This window comes from Phascolarctos cinereus, unplaced genomic scaffold (genome assembly GCF_003287225.1).
Source record: "Phascolarctos cinereus isolate Bilbo 61053 unplaced genomic scaffold, phaCin_HiC Scaffold_1;HRSCAF=81, whole genome shotgun sequence".
In the NCBI taxonomy this organism is placed as follows: domain Eukaryota; kingdom Metazoa; phylum Chordata; class Mammalia; order Diprotodontia; family Phascolarctidae; genus Phascolarctos; species Phascolarctos cinereus.
The window spans coordinates 196,730,802-196,748,173 of NW_027555514.1; the positions used below are offsets into that span (position 1 = coordinate 196,730,802).

The 17,372-nt window shown below is 37.2% G+C and overlaps 1 protein-coding gene across 1 annotated transcript in view; it reads left to right on the plus strand.

Moving 5' to 3' along the window:
* The window catches only part of CACNA1C (calcium voltage-gated channel subunit alpha1 C), a 1,008,001-nt gene that overhangs the window by 723,939 nt on the left and 266,690 nt on the right, over window positions 1-17,372 (plus strand). Inside the window, 1 exon segment of the mRNA XM_078156118.1 lies at window positions 5,190-5,386. Coding sequence (XP_078012244.1) covers window positions 5,190-5,386 — 197 coding nt within the window.

Consider the following 17,372-nt stretch of genomic DNA (forward strand, 5'->3'; position numbering starts at 1 on the left):
ATTTAAAGGCAAGCCCAGAGGTCTTATAGTTTACAGACTTAGTTCTCGTTCTCTCTCTCTCTCTCTCTCTCTCTCTCTCTCTCTCTCTCTCCCCTCTCCCTCTCTCTCTCTTCTCTCTCTCTCTCTCTCTCTCTCTCTCTCTCAAATCAGGGCAATAGTTACCCTTAGTTAGTCTTGTGGTACCCCTCTAATTTTCTGTTATTTTTCAAATATTATTGATAATGCTCAGCAAGGATGATGTCTGGATAGCATCCACAATAGGAAATTCCATACAGTGACTAGCACATAGTAAGCACTTAATAAATGTTTGTTCTCTTCCCTTGCCCTCCCATACTACAAGTCCCTTCATATCAGTCTCATCAGACAAATCACATTATTCTACTTTCACTTTCTCAAAATGTAGAATGTGTGTTAGATGATACAGTGACTTGTCTTCTGTCATAAAGCCAGGATGAGATGCCCATCAATTGGGGAATGGCTGAACAAGTTGTGGTATGTGATTGTAATGGAATATTATTATGCTATAAGAAATGACAAGCAGGATAATTTCAGAAAAACCTAAAAAGACTTATATGAACTGATAAACAGTGAATTGAGCAGAACTAGGAGAACATTGTAAACCATAACAGCAATATTGTATAATGAACAACTGTGAATGATTTAGCTATTCTCAGCAACACAATGATCCAAGACAATCTCAAAAGGACTCATGATGAAAAATGCTGTTTCCCTCCAAAGAAGTAACTGGTGGCATCTGAATAAAGACTAAAATATACTATTTTTCTTTCTTTCCTGCTTTCTCTTTCCCTTCCTTCCTTTCTTTTTTTTATTCAAGTTTTCTTCCACAAAATGACTAATATGGAAATGTTTTACATGATTGCACATGTATAACCTATATCAGATTGCTTAACGTCTTGGGGAGGGGAAAATGAAGGGAGAAGGGATAGAATGTGGAACTCAAAACTATAAAGAAATGAATGTTTAAAAACATGTTTTTACATGTAATTGAGGAAAAATAAAACTTTAAAAATTTTTAAAAAACAAAGCCCAGGATAGAATAAATACTGCTGGGGTTCCCGTCATTTCCATCCACCCAAGAACCAATTTCTCACAATTAATTAAAATCAAACCCAAAATAGAATTTCCTTTTATTGATTCTTCCACCTTTTGAAGGAAAATACTAGAATATGTGCAGAAGACTTATTCAAGATTTCCCACTGCTGTAATGGAGAGATTTCGAATCACAAAGACCTGAGTATAAGTCCTGGTTCTGCCAGTTACCAGCCATTTTTCTTGAGCAAAGCATCTATGTTTTCTGACCAAGTACCATATTTGTGCGCTTCTGCCTCACTTAACTCCAGTTCATGCACAAGTCAAGACATCAACCCATGATGTCAGTGGTCCTCTTTGAAAATGAAAGACAAACAACAACAGCTACTTTCTTTGAGACTCAGTTTCCTCTTATGAAAAATGAAGTTAATCATACTTGTACAACCCATCTCAAGAGATTTTTGTGAAGATCAGATGAGATTGTATATGAGATAGTGCATTGTAACCATGAAGGACCAATATAAAATATCAGCTATGGCAAATAACTAACAAGAATTTCCATAATTGACTCTTCCCTAGCCTGAGCACCCAGCTTTAGGGTCTTGAAGATTTTTCTCTTGGTTGGAGATTACGGTTCTTCTCCTTATATTCCTCTTTGAAATGAAAATATTCAGGTTTGAAACTGCAGACCCAGAAACAGCAACATTTCAGCATAAGGAGGTGCTGGGCTCCATTTTTACCTCAGCCGAACTAGTGGAGGGAAAGAAAAAAGAGAGACATTGAGACATAAAGGTTATCTTAGAACACCTTAGAGAGGGTTACAGGCCCTTATAGTTTAATTATACTAGAAAAGTCCAGGAGACAATGAACTTGCCCTAGGGCACATATATCTTCCTTACCTTTGTGTCCCCAGCCACTTAAATCATTTGCATAAATCTCTACAGAAACTGGAGATGAATACCTGGACTAATCATCATAAGTAAAAGTGGAGCTCAAAACTTGAGGGAAGCCAACTCTGAACTCAGGATTAAGGAACCAGAGAGCCTAGAACTCTCCCCCTTCCTGCCTGGAGGTAACAAACCTCAGAGCTAAGGCTCTGAAGGGGTCAAAGAATAGAAGGTAAAGGTGATTATCCTTGCTAAACTGTAATCCTTAGCTAACACTCCAGCTGGGAAAAGCTGTGTAACACCTAGCCAAACCAAAGGCTGGCAGAGATGACTCCAGCTGCCCGTCATTGAGAGTCTAGGGAAAGAACCTACGTAGCAGAGATGCTACCTGCAATGAAGAGTCCAGTGGTCCAGGAGCAACAGCTGCCCATTAACCAAGTGGCCTAGCTGTTCAGCTGTACAATAGCCTGCCCAGATCACACCATCACCAGCTGCTGCCCAGTCAGCCTAGAGGGGTTGTTACATCATTTACAAAAAAAACCTGCTGTGACATCTGGGTTGCCTTGATATTTATGAAAGGAAGAATATGTTGAAATAACTGTCCCGAAATTGAGAAGACTTCTGAACAAAGTCGATAATTAGGATCATGTTATTGCTGTCATCAACTGTAATCATTTTTTTAGGAAAATTTGCTTGAAATTTCTTTGCTTTTTTATTACCATTATTACCTGTCAGTAAAAAGTAATGTACTTAATTTCATGTGTGTGTGAATCACATAATATTACTTTCCATAGAGAACACCGAATTTTTTAACTTAACTGACAGCTCTTACAAAAGTATAGCATTTTGCTTAAGCTTACCAATGATTAGCCTAGATGAAAGAACCTCTGATATGGGGCAGCTAGGTGGTGCGGTGGATAGAGCACTGGCCCTCGATTCAGGAGGACCTGAGTTCAAATCTGGACTCAGACACATAACACTTACTAGCTGTGTGACCCTGGGCAAGTCACTTAACCCCATTGCCTAACTAAAAAAAAAAAAGGAAAAAAAAAAAAGAAAGAACCACTGATATACCAAGTTTTATGAAGTTAACATCCATAATGTTAACCAATCCCATGAGGAAAGACAAAACAAAAGATAAAACCAAAACAACAAAAAACCTAATCCTACAGAAAAGAAAAAAATCATCATTTGGCACCTAGTTTAAATGGCCAGATTATCTTAATGTAGGATTCTGTGATATGGTCAGGGTTGATTGTAGTATGCTAATAAGTTTATTGCAAAAGGGCATTGCTGGGGGGAACTGTTATATACAGTATGCATGTACAAGCAGCATCCTAATTCATGAAGTTCCTAACAAAATTCCCTAGTTGTGAATATTGCCCCAAATTTAATCTTCAGCCATGACACATATATTTCGAATATGCCAATACATGTTGTAAAACTTCCCTGGTTTTTTTTGTTGTTGTTGTTATTATCCCTGCCCTATAGCTTGCTGGCAGGTAGGTGGTGCAATGGATAGAGTGCTGGGCCTGGAGTCAAGAAGACTCATCTTCCTGGGTTAAAATCTGGCCTCAGACACTTACTAGCTGTATGACCCTGGGCAAGTCACTTAAGCCTATTTGCCTCAGTTTCCTCATCTGTAAAATGAGATGGAAAAGGAAATGGCAAACCACTCCAGTATCTTTGCCAAGAAAACCCCAGATGAGGTCAGGAAGAGTCAGACATGACTGAAAACTACTGAACAATAACGTGTCTTGGTAAGATTCTCTGTTTACTCTTTCCTCTTACATCAGTTCAGAGTAATAGATAGCATAGAACAGTATTAGCATTGGCTGCTACATGGCTCCTTCAAATATGCAAAGGCACCCACAAATATTATTTGTATAGAAGTTGCACTTAGAGGTTGTTGTAAGTATTGTTATTGCTGATGGTGATTTTACCCACCTCCAGGACAAAAGTACAAAGCACTTCAGATATGGGAAGCATGGAGAGGATAATCTGGGTTTCCCACACCAATGCAGCTCTCTCCCTCCCTTTCTTTAAACAAATCAAGGGGAACTCCCTGAATTTCAGGAATATTGCTCCTTAAGCATCATGGAATACTTTCCAGTCACGGATTAGCTGGCAGGAGTTTATTAAGAGGGAAAGATATTTTAGAAGTAAATTGCCAGAAAGGGGACCTTATGATAACAGATTTCTTGTAGGTATTGCTTTAGGATCATATTTTTAATTTGTGACGAAGAGAGGATGGTAGTATCCTATTTAGGAAGTGACTCTTTACAAGGCATTTGTAAAACATAAAGTCAGGAAGCATGGCTGTGCTACTGATTGACCAAGTTATTCTCTTCATCGTTCCATGCTTTAATGTCCCCATGGGGATAAAAAAAATTGCCACTTTACAGGTGACTGAAAAAGCATTGCCAAACTACAAAATTGCTGCTATTTTCTACAAATCATATTCAGGAAAGAGAACCAGCCTGCCTAGAAAGCATGTGTATGGAATATAGGCTTTAGAAAGCAAAAAGTTAATCCTGAAAAATTTGAAATGTCTAGACCAAGTACTTGGGATATCATAAATCACATTAAGAAACATGTGAGCTTTCGTTTAAATCTTTAGATAAGCTGTTTGAATAATAATATGTTGAGGAAGCTTCCAAATACCAACCCCTCAAATCCAAAACTGAGTATATAGAGAAAAACATCAATAAACTCTTCAAAGAAAAGACTACTAATATCACCAGTCATTACCCTTCTCCCCATCATCATTATCTAGCTGAAGGAACTCGGCAATGTACTATGCACCCTGGTGATATAAATGTCATCATTATTGCTGTATTTTTATTGCTCACAATAACGTGGTGTTAACACAGCACAGCATCCAGGTACATTAAATCAGTTATTGAATCTAAAGTCTCTAAGTTGTATGGCAAATATCCAAAATGATTACTTTCTTGAATCGGTGCTGTCACATGATAAACCTCAGTTATTCAAGTCGTTTAACACATGCACAGAGTCTCCCTGTCCCCAAGATGAAAACTAACTTCATGTATGGTGTTATTAATCATAATTTGTCTCTACAATCATGAACCTTAAATCACATTTTTTCTAACTTCTCTCTCTCTCTCTCTCTCTCTCTCTCTCTCTCTCTCTCTCTCTCTCTCTCTCTCTCTCTCTCTCTCTCTCTCTCTCCCCCCCTTTCCTTCCTTCTCTTGGTCCTTGCCTTTCCTTGATTTCCTCTGGCCACCTGAGATGCCCCAGTAGAAGATGACCCTTCTCCTTGCGCCCTTGACACGGGACATGGACGGCAATGCCAGAATGGCACGATATGTAAAGCAGGGTGGGATGGACCCAAACACGGCATCACCAACTTTGACAATTTCGCCTTCGCCATGTTAACTGTGTTCCAGTGCATTACAATGGAGGGTTGGACAGATGTGCTATACTGGGTATGTATCTGGAAATGGGAGGACCAGGGGGGAGAGGAAGCAAAAGATACAACATTTTGTTTGGAGAATTTTTGAATAGTTGGCTCAGAAGTTACAGGGATAACAAATCCCCTTTGAGTAATATTTCTATTATCTCCCTTTTCCCTAACTTGACTCCCAATCCAAAAGTATAAATGTCCTTTTTCTTAGGCCTATAAAAAAGAATCAGGCCTGGTCTCCTAAGAAGAAAGATCCCACATCAAATGAGAATTTTCATTGCATTTCATAGTACAATGGTTGTGATCAATGGATCCTCCCTCCCACTCTCCCAGTTTCTAATGGACCAGGATAGCTCCCATGGAGCTGGGCATGAGCTTTGTTGCCTTTCTGTGGGAAACGTGCTTTGTCCCTTTGTGGAAGGACATGTACCTTGTTGACTTGGTGTGGTAATTCTTGATTGTCACCCATGACAGGAGTTTCATTAAAGATGATTATTAGCCAGAGTCAGAATCAGCTGATCACTCCATGGCCAATCGTCTTTGATACAACCACTGTCACTGGTGATCGATCAATTGGGAGATGCATTGTCATCTCAAGAGAGTGCATATCTTTCAGTAAGAGGCCAGAGAACATGTACCACAGAAAGAGATCCGAACCCATGTCCAGCTCTGTGGGAAGTCACCCAGTCCAGCAGATCATCAGGGTCCGCTAATCACCATGCTGAATTGTAATTCTTAGATTGATCTTGTCATAACATTTTAATCATTCATTAGCCCAATACATCAGCATCAATTTTCACCTATGACTTAAATTTTTAAAACCTCCTGTTTATATGACACATATCTGGAAATGCCACCTTTTTAATTAATACCAGTATGGTATGAATTCCTAGTTCCCTAAGAGGTTTAGCCTTTGTTTTCCAACAACTAAAACTGGCTGTATCACATGCCATCTGGTTGACCCTTATGGAAATCTGGCTTAAGATCTCAATGAAATGTTACCCTATAGTCAGAAGTACATATCTACATTCATGCAACTTTTCTCTTCCTCTAAATGATATCTCTATCCTGGTAAGGCAAAGGCTATTTTTGGCACACAAAAAAAGCTGATTTTTTTCTTTTTAAGTATGTGATATCTTACAAGTATTTGGGACAATAATGTATACTGCCAGCACTGAAAGCACAATCTTCTCTAGAATTTTGCAAAAGATTTGGAATTCATGGAACCTGCCTGAGTCTTCTTAGGAAGCGGGGTGGAGATACCATGAATACAGTATATATGTAGAAGGGGTCTTACACCAGAGTGAACTGAATGTTTGGGTGGGGAATTACAAAACAGCTAGACAATATAACTGAAACCAAGGAAGCAGCAGGATCTTCCTGCCTCAGAAAGAACATTCCAGGAACAATGTAAGGGTCTCTTCTAGAGAATTTCATATTGGAATAATACTTTCATGGGCCAGGTGCCAAGTCCTCCTGATTCACAAGGCTCCTAATCCCCATATATTTGTTGTAGTTCATAAACCATAGGTGGATGCTTACCCTGGTGTAGAGAATCATTTAGGGGCATTCAAAACTAATCAAAGCACTGGTATAATTCTGAGAACAAACTGAGAGTCATACAAATGCCAAGTTACATTCTAAGCCAAAAATAAACTCTTAAGAAAATATTTGTGAGACCACAGACTAAGACATTTGTTTGAATTACTTTGAAAGGCAGTAAATCAGTTTCCAATTGGACAAGTCTATTCTGTTGAGTAAATCCTACCAAATCCTACCAAGGTTTTGACAAGCTCTTTGGTTTTTCCTTCCATCTTAGGAAGGAAGAACCTTTACTTCGTCAATGCACAAGTAAAATAAAAAAAACAACAACAACAACAATTCTCTCCCTACAAATGAATAGGTAACAAAATGTGTGATTTATAGGATGGCACATTAGAACTTTATCATATGAACTTCAAACCAATGTCTTAGGTTGCTATGGCAATTCCTGTCAGTATTAGATTGGGATATGGAGGGCAAGATGGCAGTGGGTGGTTGGGGGAAGGGGGGTTGGGAGAATAGGTATAATTTATTTTAGTGACAGCCCCGATATAAATTGTGGTCTTTCATTACTCCCTCCCTTTTCCCCCAACCCAAGTCACTGGTACCCCACCAGCCAGATGTGGTATAGAGAAACACTGTCATAATGACACCCAAAGTAGGGAACAGTGAGAAGCATACAACTGCAACTACCAATTTTCAGCAGCTGTGTTGTGTTTTCTCCCCTGGAGTTTCCAGTACTCAGAATGGAAATGGAAGGCATTTTAGGGGTGACGAAACAATCAAGGTCCCAGGGAATATTCCCCTTTGACTATTCAAGGAACCTTTCAACAAACGCTCTATGTATATACTTATGTGCACACATACACATACTTGTTCTTGGGTTTTTGTCAATATTTTAAAAGTAAAATGAAATTCTGTATGTGTGTGTATGTGTACATATATATATTTTTTCTTTTTTTAAAAGAGGAGACAAACAGACAGACCAGCATGTATAAATGTGCTATCTACCTAACCTAGAATTTCAATCTCCTCCTTGGGTATTCATGAAGAGCTGGGTAACACTCCAGCCCAACGCTTCTGCTCACACAGAATTTCTTATTCCTCCTTCTTTCCACTCCCTTTTTTTTCTGCCTTCCTCTTCTCTACCACTGCCTGCCCCTCTAATCTGTTGCAACCGTACAGTATGCTGGGGGAATATGGCAACTTAGACTTCCCAGGCCACCTCGGAATGTGGCTTCTATCTCTCATGGGTGAGCTAGCATTTCCATTCAAGCACAAGAAGTCAGTATGGTTTCAGTCAAAAGAGACTAAAAATCAGTTTGTTTGTGATGAGGAACTCCAGATAGGCAACCAGCTGTAAATTGGAACACACAGAAAATATTTATATTGTACCCAGAAGGGGTTAGTTGGGTGTTTCTATGTGGCAAAACTAACCCTTAAAACCTTAGAGAAACAGGTGTTTCAATGGCTAGATACAGACATATCCTGAGCTATAAGGGACACAGGAGTTCATCACTAAGAAAGGTTAGACTCCTACTTACGAGAATAGAATGTGAGATACTCCTTTTTCAAATGAAAATAAACTTTATTACATCAATTAATAAATATATAAAGGTTTATTGTTATTATTTATTTTATATTATTTATTATAGTTACTAGTATGTGTTTATTGTTGTTATATAAACAGTTTATTGAGCTCTTTTCAAATAATCATTCTGGGACAAACTCAGGAGGTGACATCTAAAGTCTTTATCTGAAAAGTAATTTTCTGAATTCCTGTTTGTAATAGCCTGACCAGTCCTCTCTGTTTAAATTGACTTCTCAGCACAATCATGTGGCTATTTAAACATATATAGATGTACATTTTAAAGTAGGGCCTATATCATGTAGCCAACTAGGGCATACCACACTTCTAGATAAAATATTCAGTCAGCATCTATTCATGGAAAACAAAATCCCCAGAGCTGTAGCTTCTGGGAAAGGTACAAAGAGCAACAATTTGGGCAACATTAAGTGTACTTAAAGGTAGAAAATCAAAGATGTGCCCTGATAATTTGCAGCAATCTGAGCTGACCTTTGTAATGCAGCTCCAATCTCAGTGCCTTAATAGGTTAACCAAGGTCATTCGTAACTACTTAAAATGCATATCCTCATCAACTGCAAAAATCATCTTTTCTCATATTTTATGTATTGGAAGGTTGAGGCAGAGGAGAGGGAGAAAAGGAGAAAGAACCCAAAGTGTTAAAATATTCAAAATAAAGTATTCGTAAAATATTATGAACATCACCAGAGGAATGTGTTGCTCCTTCTTCAGAAAGAAATGGGAAACTTTTGAAGTTAAGTGGGAGGCTAGGAATTTGCATTTTCTTCCATCTCTGCCAAGCATTCCTCGTCTAACCTGTCCTAACCCTCAAGCATGAATGATGCCTCTTTTAGCCTCCCCAAGGCACTTTTGTTCTTGTATTCAAGGATCTGCCTATTTTCTGTGGGGATCCTGGTTGCCTTCTGTACCCTAGGTGTAGTCTAGAGACAGAACTTCATAATGATTGATCAACGGTAAGGAAGGGGTGGGTTTTGCCACGTAGACAGAAGGAGAGGGGCTGCTTTTGGATAGGGAAGTCCCAGAAAAGTGTGTTCCAATTGAGCTTATAAGACATGCCCAGCAGTTCCAGAAACCTCATCCCTCTTTCTAACCCCCATTACTACTTCCTTTCTTTACCATTTTAACACTGGGACTGATACAGAAACCAAATTTAGCAGAATCTGTGTGGGAAAGTACATCCGCTATAGAGGAATGGACCAGGGCATTGTGTCTTCTGTCAAAGGACTAGCAATTCTTAGCAGAAAAGGAACTAAGGGTCAAACTATTTGCCCAGAGATTATTCTTTACCTGGTGATCTGCTCTGGAAATCTGCAGATTTGAAGGAAGCAAAAACAAATGAGGGGAAGCTGATGATTTTGAAATTAAGCCACTTTTACTTTCGACGATCCACTTTCTGGAAGAAGGTGGAGTCTTCTGGCTTCTAACTGAATCATTATATTTTCAGAATGTATAAATCTCTTTAGAAGATGAAAATTTGTTGGGCTCTTTAGTGCTCAGAAGGGGAAAGAAGTGACTTGGTCCTGGAACAATATTAGTGTTAACTTCATTTTTCCCTTGATTTAAAAAAAATACCTATATGTGTATATGTGTGTGCATATTCTTACTTTCTACAGAAGGAATATCCACATGTTTTTGATCATTTTGGAAGAGCTATAGCCAGAAGAAAGACAACTAAAACTTGGTCCTGGGCTACCCCAATTTGGAGAGATTCTAACAGCACTTTTAGTCTTTTGTCAACACAGAAATAACTGAGCTTTTCTATCTAAGAAGAATAACTAGTGAAAATAAATTCTTACAACATGGCAGCTTCTCCCTACCCAACTCAGTAGCTATACCTCAGGGATATCCCCTCGGCCCCCAGTTAAGGACACATTTCAATTCCATTGTTTCCCAGTTTCAAAAAACCACTAGAGATGGCTCTGTACTTTGGTGTTACTACACTTAGAGAAAAGGTCCTGAGACCAGATGTTCTTTTGATGACTCAGCTCTAGGAGTCTGTATACATTTATGTCTTTATAGGAAAAGGATAGGAACTGGGCTGGTTGTTTCACTGATCGAGGAACTTGAGGAAATTCCTTCTGTAAATAAAGTTGACAATCAGCACTGTCTCTATATCTTACAACCTTAGACTGTTGCCTAGACCAGTTGGAGTTTAAATGATTTGCCATGGGTCACAAGCTAGTATGTATCAGAGGCAAGAATTAACCCCAAGTCCTCATTGGCTTCAAAACCAACTCCCTACCCACTATGCCAGGGATTTCACAGAATAGATATTTAATAACCCACGCTGAGTTCAAATTTTAGTAAGAATGCATTGGTTTCACTTAGTTGATTAGCAAGTATTTATTGAGTGAATGCTAAGCAGCTGGCACTGAGGTGCCTCCACCTCATCACTCGGCACAGTGTAGCATTGCCACTGAATTAGCATGTTGGTTTATAAGGATTGGGAACTAGAGCAAGGGAGAACAAAGTGACAACACATTAAACTTTAGTTGTAACAAAGGGGGAAGGGTGTTCAAGAGAAGGAACATGGACCGTGATTCCAGAATACAGGTGTTTTTGACTGACTGGGGCTCTAGATGCCTTCATAAAGTGGATATCCTGGACAAAAGGTCTGGTTCTTGGACATCTAGGTGGTAACCTATTGCTCTTCCTCAGTTATAGCAGAAAACCCTTTTGTCATTGTTTTGCAAGGCATCCCGTTACTGGCAACAAAAAGACGCCCTGGCCAGGGCAGCCAGAGCTTGCCCCAAAGGCATGAAAATGTAGGAAATACTGACATCATTTGTACCCCCTTAGCAGGTATAAGCAACTGAATTTATCACTCATCAGTGCTAATTAAACTATTAATATTACATAATTAAACTAGAAAGCTTCCAAATGGTATGTTTCTTTCTCTCCCCTTTCCCTCTCACTGACCCTGTCCTTGACTTTTGATTTGAGAGAACCTTTCCTGGGACTTGCCCTGGAGTTTATGTGTAGTTGGTTGCCCAGGAATCAGAATTGCTGGTTACAGTTGAGCTCTGACTTACTCAGTGTCACTACTTCAGCTAAAAGCAGCCATGACTTTCAGCATTTTTTCCCTTAAAATCTATCTTTATACTACTTTAGCTAAAGTTGAAATTCAGAGTAATGGTCAGGCTAGAAATATGTTCAAAGAATCTTATCAGGATTGAAGGTGAGGAAAGAAAATTATTTATAGGACCATAGCTGATTCCCCACCTTCCCTCCATCACCCCTCTTGTCTCCCAGCATTGTTTGGTTCAGGCATTCAGAAGACCTTGGGAACAGTCTGGTTTTTTACCTTAATGGGATTTTGTTGTTGTTGTTGTTTATTTTTTAGTGTTGACAAGTCAACTGTTAGCTGTCATTTCTAAATTCTCTCTTGTCATTCTTTGTGCATATTGGAATGTTCTACAAGATGATTTCAGACACAAACATGTACGTACAGTAAACTATGTCTTATTGCTGCCAAAATATCACTTGTCCATGCTAAATTGTAAAGTTCTTTAAATGTAAGCAGTTTGACTTCAAGTATTTTACTCTATTGGCATTTTTTCATTTCTGAAGAATTCTTTAGAAAATTATCTTCCCTTTCTTTCAGTGGGGTAGAATTAAAACTCATCTCTGAAGAAGTCAGGAAAGCAGAGGTGGTAGAATTGAATTGTAATGATAACCCAATAACAATTATGAAGGAAAAGTAGAAATAACTTTCTTTTTTCCTTAACCCAAAAAATAGAATCCTGAAATCTAAACTGAGGTGAGAGAGTGTTTGATCCCAATGGGGTTAAGATCTTAGAGTTAGTGATTTTTGGACAGTAGGATTTTAAATCCTTTTCATTTTAGGGCATTAACACTTTAGTGGAGTCTCCTACATAAATCAGAGTATTAGGTGTCCACAGGGGAAAAGCAACTTAAAAGAGAAATACTTATAAAATTTGCAAGAAATGTATTCATTCAAAATAAATGTTCGTTGACCACTTCGTATATGCCCAGAATTGTACTTAGAAATATCAAAAATGGCCTTTCCCCAGGATCCTACAGCCTGACTGAGCAGGCAAGAAATTCCCAGGAGAAATTCCTAGAGCAATTTAAAGGAGCAAAGACTACTGTGGCCTTAGTCACTCAAGGAACTTAAAAGTAAAATTGTTGGTCTATACCAAGTTTCTGCCAGATGACTGTCCAGTTTTCCCAGCAATTTTGGTAAAATTGTCATTTCCTACTCCAACAGCTAGGATCTTTGGATTTATGAAGTAAAAGGCAACTGTGCTCACTTGCTTCTATGTATTGTGTACATAATCTCTTCCACTGATGAAACTTTCTATTCCTTAACCAGAATCAAATTGTTTTGATGATTACTGTTTTCTAATAGTTTGAGATCTAGTGTTGCTATGCCCCTTTTCTTCTCACTTATTTTCATTATTTCCCTTGAGATTCTTCATCTATTAATTCTCTAGATTAATTTCATTTTTTCTAGCTCATTGGTATAGCAATAAATGTTGTAAATTAATTTAGGCAGTATTGAGTTTTGTATTAAGATAGTATTTGTAAAGCACTTAGTACAACACCTGCCACGTAGTGGGCACTATATAAATGTTAGCTACTATCATTATAATATTGGTTCAGTCTACCCATAAGCAATTAATATTTCTCCACTTATTTAGGTCTGTCTTTGTGTGAAGGATCTTTTGTAGCTATTTTGAAGCAGTATCACTATATGTCTTAGAGGGAGACGTCCAAGTATTTTGTACATTCTATGGTCATCATAAATGGAATTTCTCTTTCTATCTCTTCCTGCTGGTATTTCTTAGTAATATATAAATAAGCTGATGACTTATGTGACTCCATTTTATATGCCACAAGTGTGCTGAAGTTGTTTATTGTTTCAATTAATTTTTTGTTGATGCTTCAGCTCTCTAAGTAAACCATCATATCATCCACAAAAAAAGTGTAATTTTTTTCCATTTTGCCTCTGATAATTCTCTCAAATATTTTTCTTCTCTTATTGCTATAGCTAGTATTTTAAACACTATATCCAATAGTAATGGTGATAATCGACATCCTTACTTTACCCCTGATCTTATTGGAAAACCTGTAGTTTATCCCACTTACATATAATGCTTGCTCTTGGTTTTAGGTAAATACTACTTATAGTAAAGAAAGGCCTGTTTATTCCTTACTCTCTAGTATTTAAAAAAAAACAGGAATGGGTTTTATATCTCATCAAAAGCTTTTTTTATGATCTATTGATATCATATGATTTTTGTTCTCACTATTAATGTGGTCGATGCTATTTATAATTTTCCTAATAATGAACCACCCCTACATTCCTGGTATAAATACAAACTGGTGATAGTATATAATTTTTGTAATATATTGCTGTAGTATCCTTGCTAATGATACATTTAATTTTTTGTATCAATCTTCAATTAGGGATTGGTCTATTGTTTGCTTTCTGTCCTGACTCCCTGGTTTAGGTATTAAAGCCATATTTGTATCATAGAAAGAATTTGGTAGGATCTCTTCTTTTCCAATTTTTTCTAAATGGCTTTTATAATATTGGGATTATTGTGATAAAACTCATTTACAAATCCATCTGATCCTGGGTTTTTTCCTTTGGGATTTCATTTGTAACTTGTTTAACTTCTTTTTCTAAGATTGGGTTATTTACATCCTACCTTGAGCATTTTATATTTCAGTAAAGATTTATCCATTTCATTTAGACTGTCAATCTTACTAGCATATAATTAGGTAAAAACAGTTTTTTAATAGTTTATTCTTCATCATTTGTTGTTAATTTACCTTTTTCATTTTTGAGACTGATAATTTGGTTTTCCTTTATTTAGCTTTTTATTCTTTTTTAAATCAGCTCTTAATTTTTTATTACTTCAATGGATTTGGGTTTTTTTTCCTTTCAACTTTTTTCATCTCTTTGATCTTCAGGTATTTAATTTAGTATTATTAAATTTCTTGGTTATCTAGGGGTTTTGTTTTTTGTTGCTTGCCCAAGTTATTGATTTGTTCATTCTTTTATTGATTAAAGATATAAATTTTAACCTCAAAACTTCTTTGGCTGCATCCCAAAATCTTTGATATATTCTCTCAATGTTGTCATTATTTTTAATGAAATGATCTGTTGTTTCTATGATTTGTTCTTTGACCAACCTTTCTTTCAGATTGTTATTTTTCCTACAATGACTTTTAATCATTTTGTCAGTTGACCTTTATTGAATATAATTTTGTTGCATTGTGGTCTGCAAAAGATTTGTTTAATATTTTTGCTTTTCTGCTTTTTTGTGAGGTTTTTATGTCCTAATAGATGGTCAATTTTTGTGAAGTACCATGCACAACCATGAAATGTGCATGTTCCTTTCTATTCCCATCCAACAATTTCCAGACATCTGTCACATCTAACTTTTCTAAAATTATGTTCAGGTCCTTCACTTCTTTCTTATTTATTTTTTGGTTAGATTTATCTATGTCTGAAAAGGGTATACCAAGTTACCCCACTATTATGATTTTACTACTTCTCTCTGCAGCTCATATAAGTTTTACTTTAAGTATTTAGATGCTGTGCTATGCAGGGCATATATGTTTAGTATTGATGTATCTTTCAGGAAAATATAGCTTCTTAGTTTATTTCTTTTAATTAAGTATTTTTGCTGTTGCTTTTTCTGAAAGTGTGATTGCTACCCCTGCCTTTTCAACCAGTTCAAATGGAAGTGAGATTCAAATGTCATCTTCTCCCAACCCTCACCCCTTCCTCTTTGTTGGTAGTCTTCTTCTTGCACATACTAATATGTGAGATCAGCTTCTCCTCCCTTCCTTTTTCTTCCTGTTCCTCCTCACTTCGTTGTGTATTCCTTCCTCCATTTCCTTTTTTATTGTAAGATCAAAACATGACAAAAACATTTCCAGGCCTCCATCTGTTATCAGGTTCCCTGTATAATTCCTGATGATAATAATGTTTCGTGGGGACACATGTATCATTTCCCCATATTCAAATGTAAATAGTTCATCTTTGTTTACAGCATTATGATTGCTTACCTGTGTTTATTTTTTATGTTTCTCTTGACTTTTGTGTTTCAAAGTTTTACATCTTTTCTTTTGGTCTTTTCTTCAGGAATAGTTAGAAGTTGTCTATTTCATTAAAGGGCATTTTGCCTCTGTAGGATTATACTCAATTTTTTCTGAGAAAGTTATTCTTGGTTGTAAGCCTGTATCTTTTCCCTTCTAAAATATTGTGTCCCAAGCACTCTGCTCCTTTATAGTGGTAGCTGATAAATCTTATGTGATGCTGACCATGGCTCCTTAACACTTGAATTCTTTCTTTCTCACTGCTTACAGTATCTTTTCCCCTTTGATGTGGAAGCTCTAAATTTTGGCTATAATGGTCCTGGAAGTTTTCATTTTGGAATTTCTTTAAAGAGATGACTAGTATATTCTGTTTCTACTTTACCCTCTGGTTTTTAGAGATCTGGACAATTTTCTTCAATGATTTCTTGAAATATGATGTTTAGGCTCTTTTTTTCTTCATGTATTTCAGGTAGCCCAACGATTCTTAAGTTATTTCACTTTGATCTGTTTTCCAGGTTAGTTGTCTTTAACATAAGATACTTTCTACCTTCTATTTTTTTCCAAGTGTAGAGACTGCTTGGTCCATTGTTTTTTAACTTTGTTTTTAATAATTCTTCTTGCCTTGTGGAATCATTAACTTCTGTTTTGTTTCTTTCAATTTTCAAGGAGTCTGTTTCTTATTAAGGCTTCATATCTTTGTGCCAAGTTGTTAATTCTCTTCCCAATTCTTTCTTCCATAGCTCTTATTTCTTTTCTAATTTGCCTCTTACTGCTTTCATTTTTTCCCCAATTGTTTCCTTTAGCATTCTCTTTTCACTTATAAAGTCATTTTAGCTTAAAAAAAAAAAGAATAACCCTCTTGTTTCATGTCTTCCAAGAATTCTAGCTGAATTTGTGCCCAAGCTGTGTGTCTCTTTGAGACTTTGCTTGTAGATGTTTTGGATTTTCTTCTTCTTAGTTTTTGTATTGATCATCGTGTCAACATAATAGCTCTTTCAGTGGGATTCTTTTTTTTGTTTGTTTTGTTTGCTTGTTCTTCCAGATTTACTTCTTGACTTCAGATTTTCTTCTTCTTAGCTTTTGTATTGATGATCATGTCAGCATAATAGCTCTTTCTAGTGGGATTCTTTTTTTGTTTGTTTTGTTTTGTTTGCTTCTTCTTCAAGATTTACTTCCTGACTTCAGACTTGGGCTAGGCTCCATGCATTCCAGAAGGAATGTCTCTGCCATGCTTGGTCCTTTTTTTGTGTCATTCTGGATCCTGCTGCCACTTTCTCAGGTTATTGAGTGTTGTGTTATTCAAGAATGTCAGGGACAGCTCAGGCTGGGGAACTGCAAGCTTTCAGTTTGCTTTTTTTTTTCTTAAAAAGTCTGTATAGTACAAAATCTGAATACAGCCCTCTTGATCTGTGCTCTGCAAATTCCTGACCTGAGTTGGAACTCCTGGTTGGAACTCTGGTAAACTGCTATTAGACTCAGCCACTGCCAGCCAACTAGAAAGCTCTTCACATTCAGAGTGTCAGAACTACGGATTCTTCTTTGGTCTGGGCTTCATGCCCTCATTATTCCACTATAGATTTTGCATGGGTAAGACTTCAGACTGCTGCTCATTTTTGTATTTGCTTTTCACTCAGTATACAGTCTACAGCCTGCTGCTCCTTGCTCTGGCCCACCACCCCTGGGTTTAGGTCCCTTCCTCAGTTTGTACTTGATGTGTGATCCAGCACTGGGTAGTGAGCGACAGAGCTGACAGTTGGTAACTGTTCCTGCTACCTGTACAAAG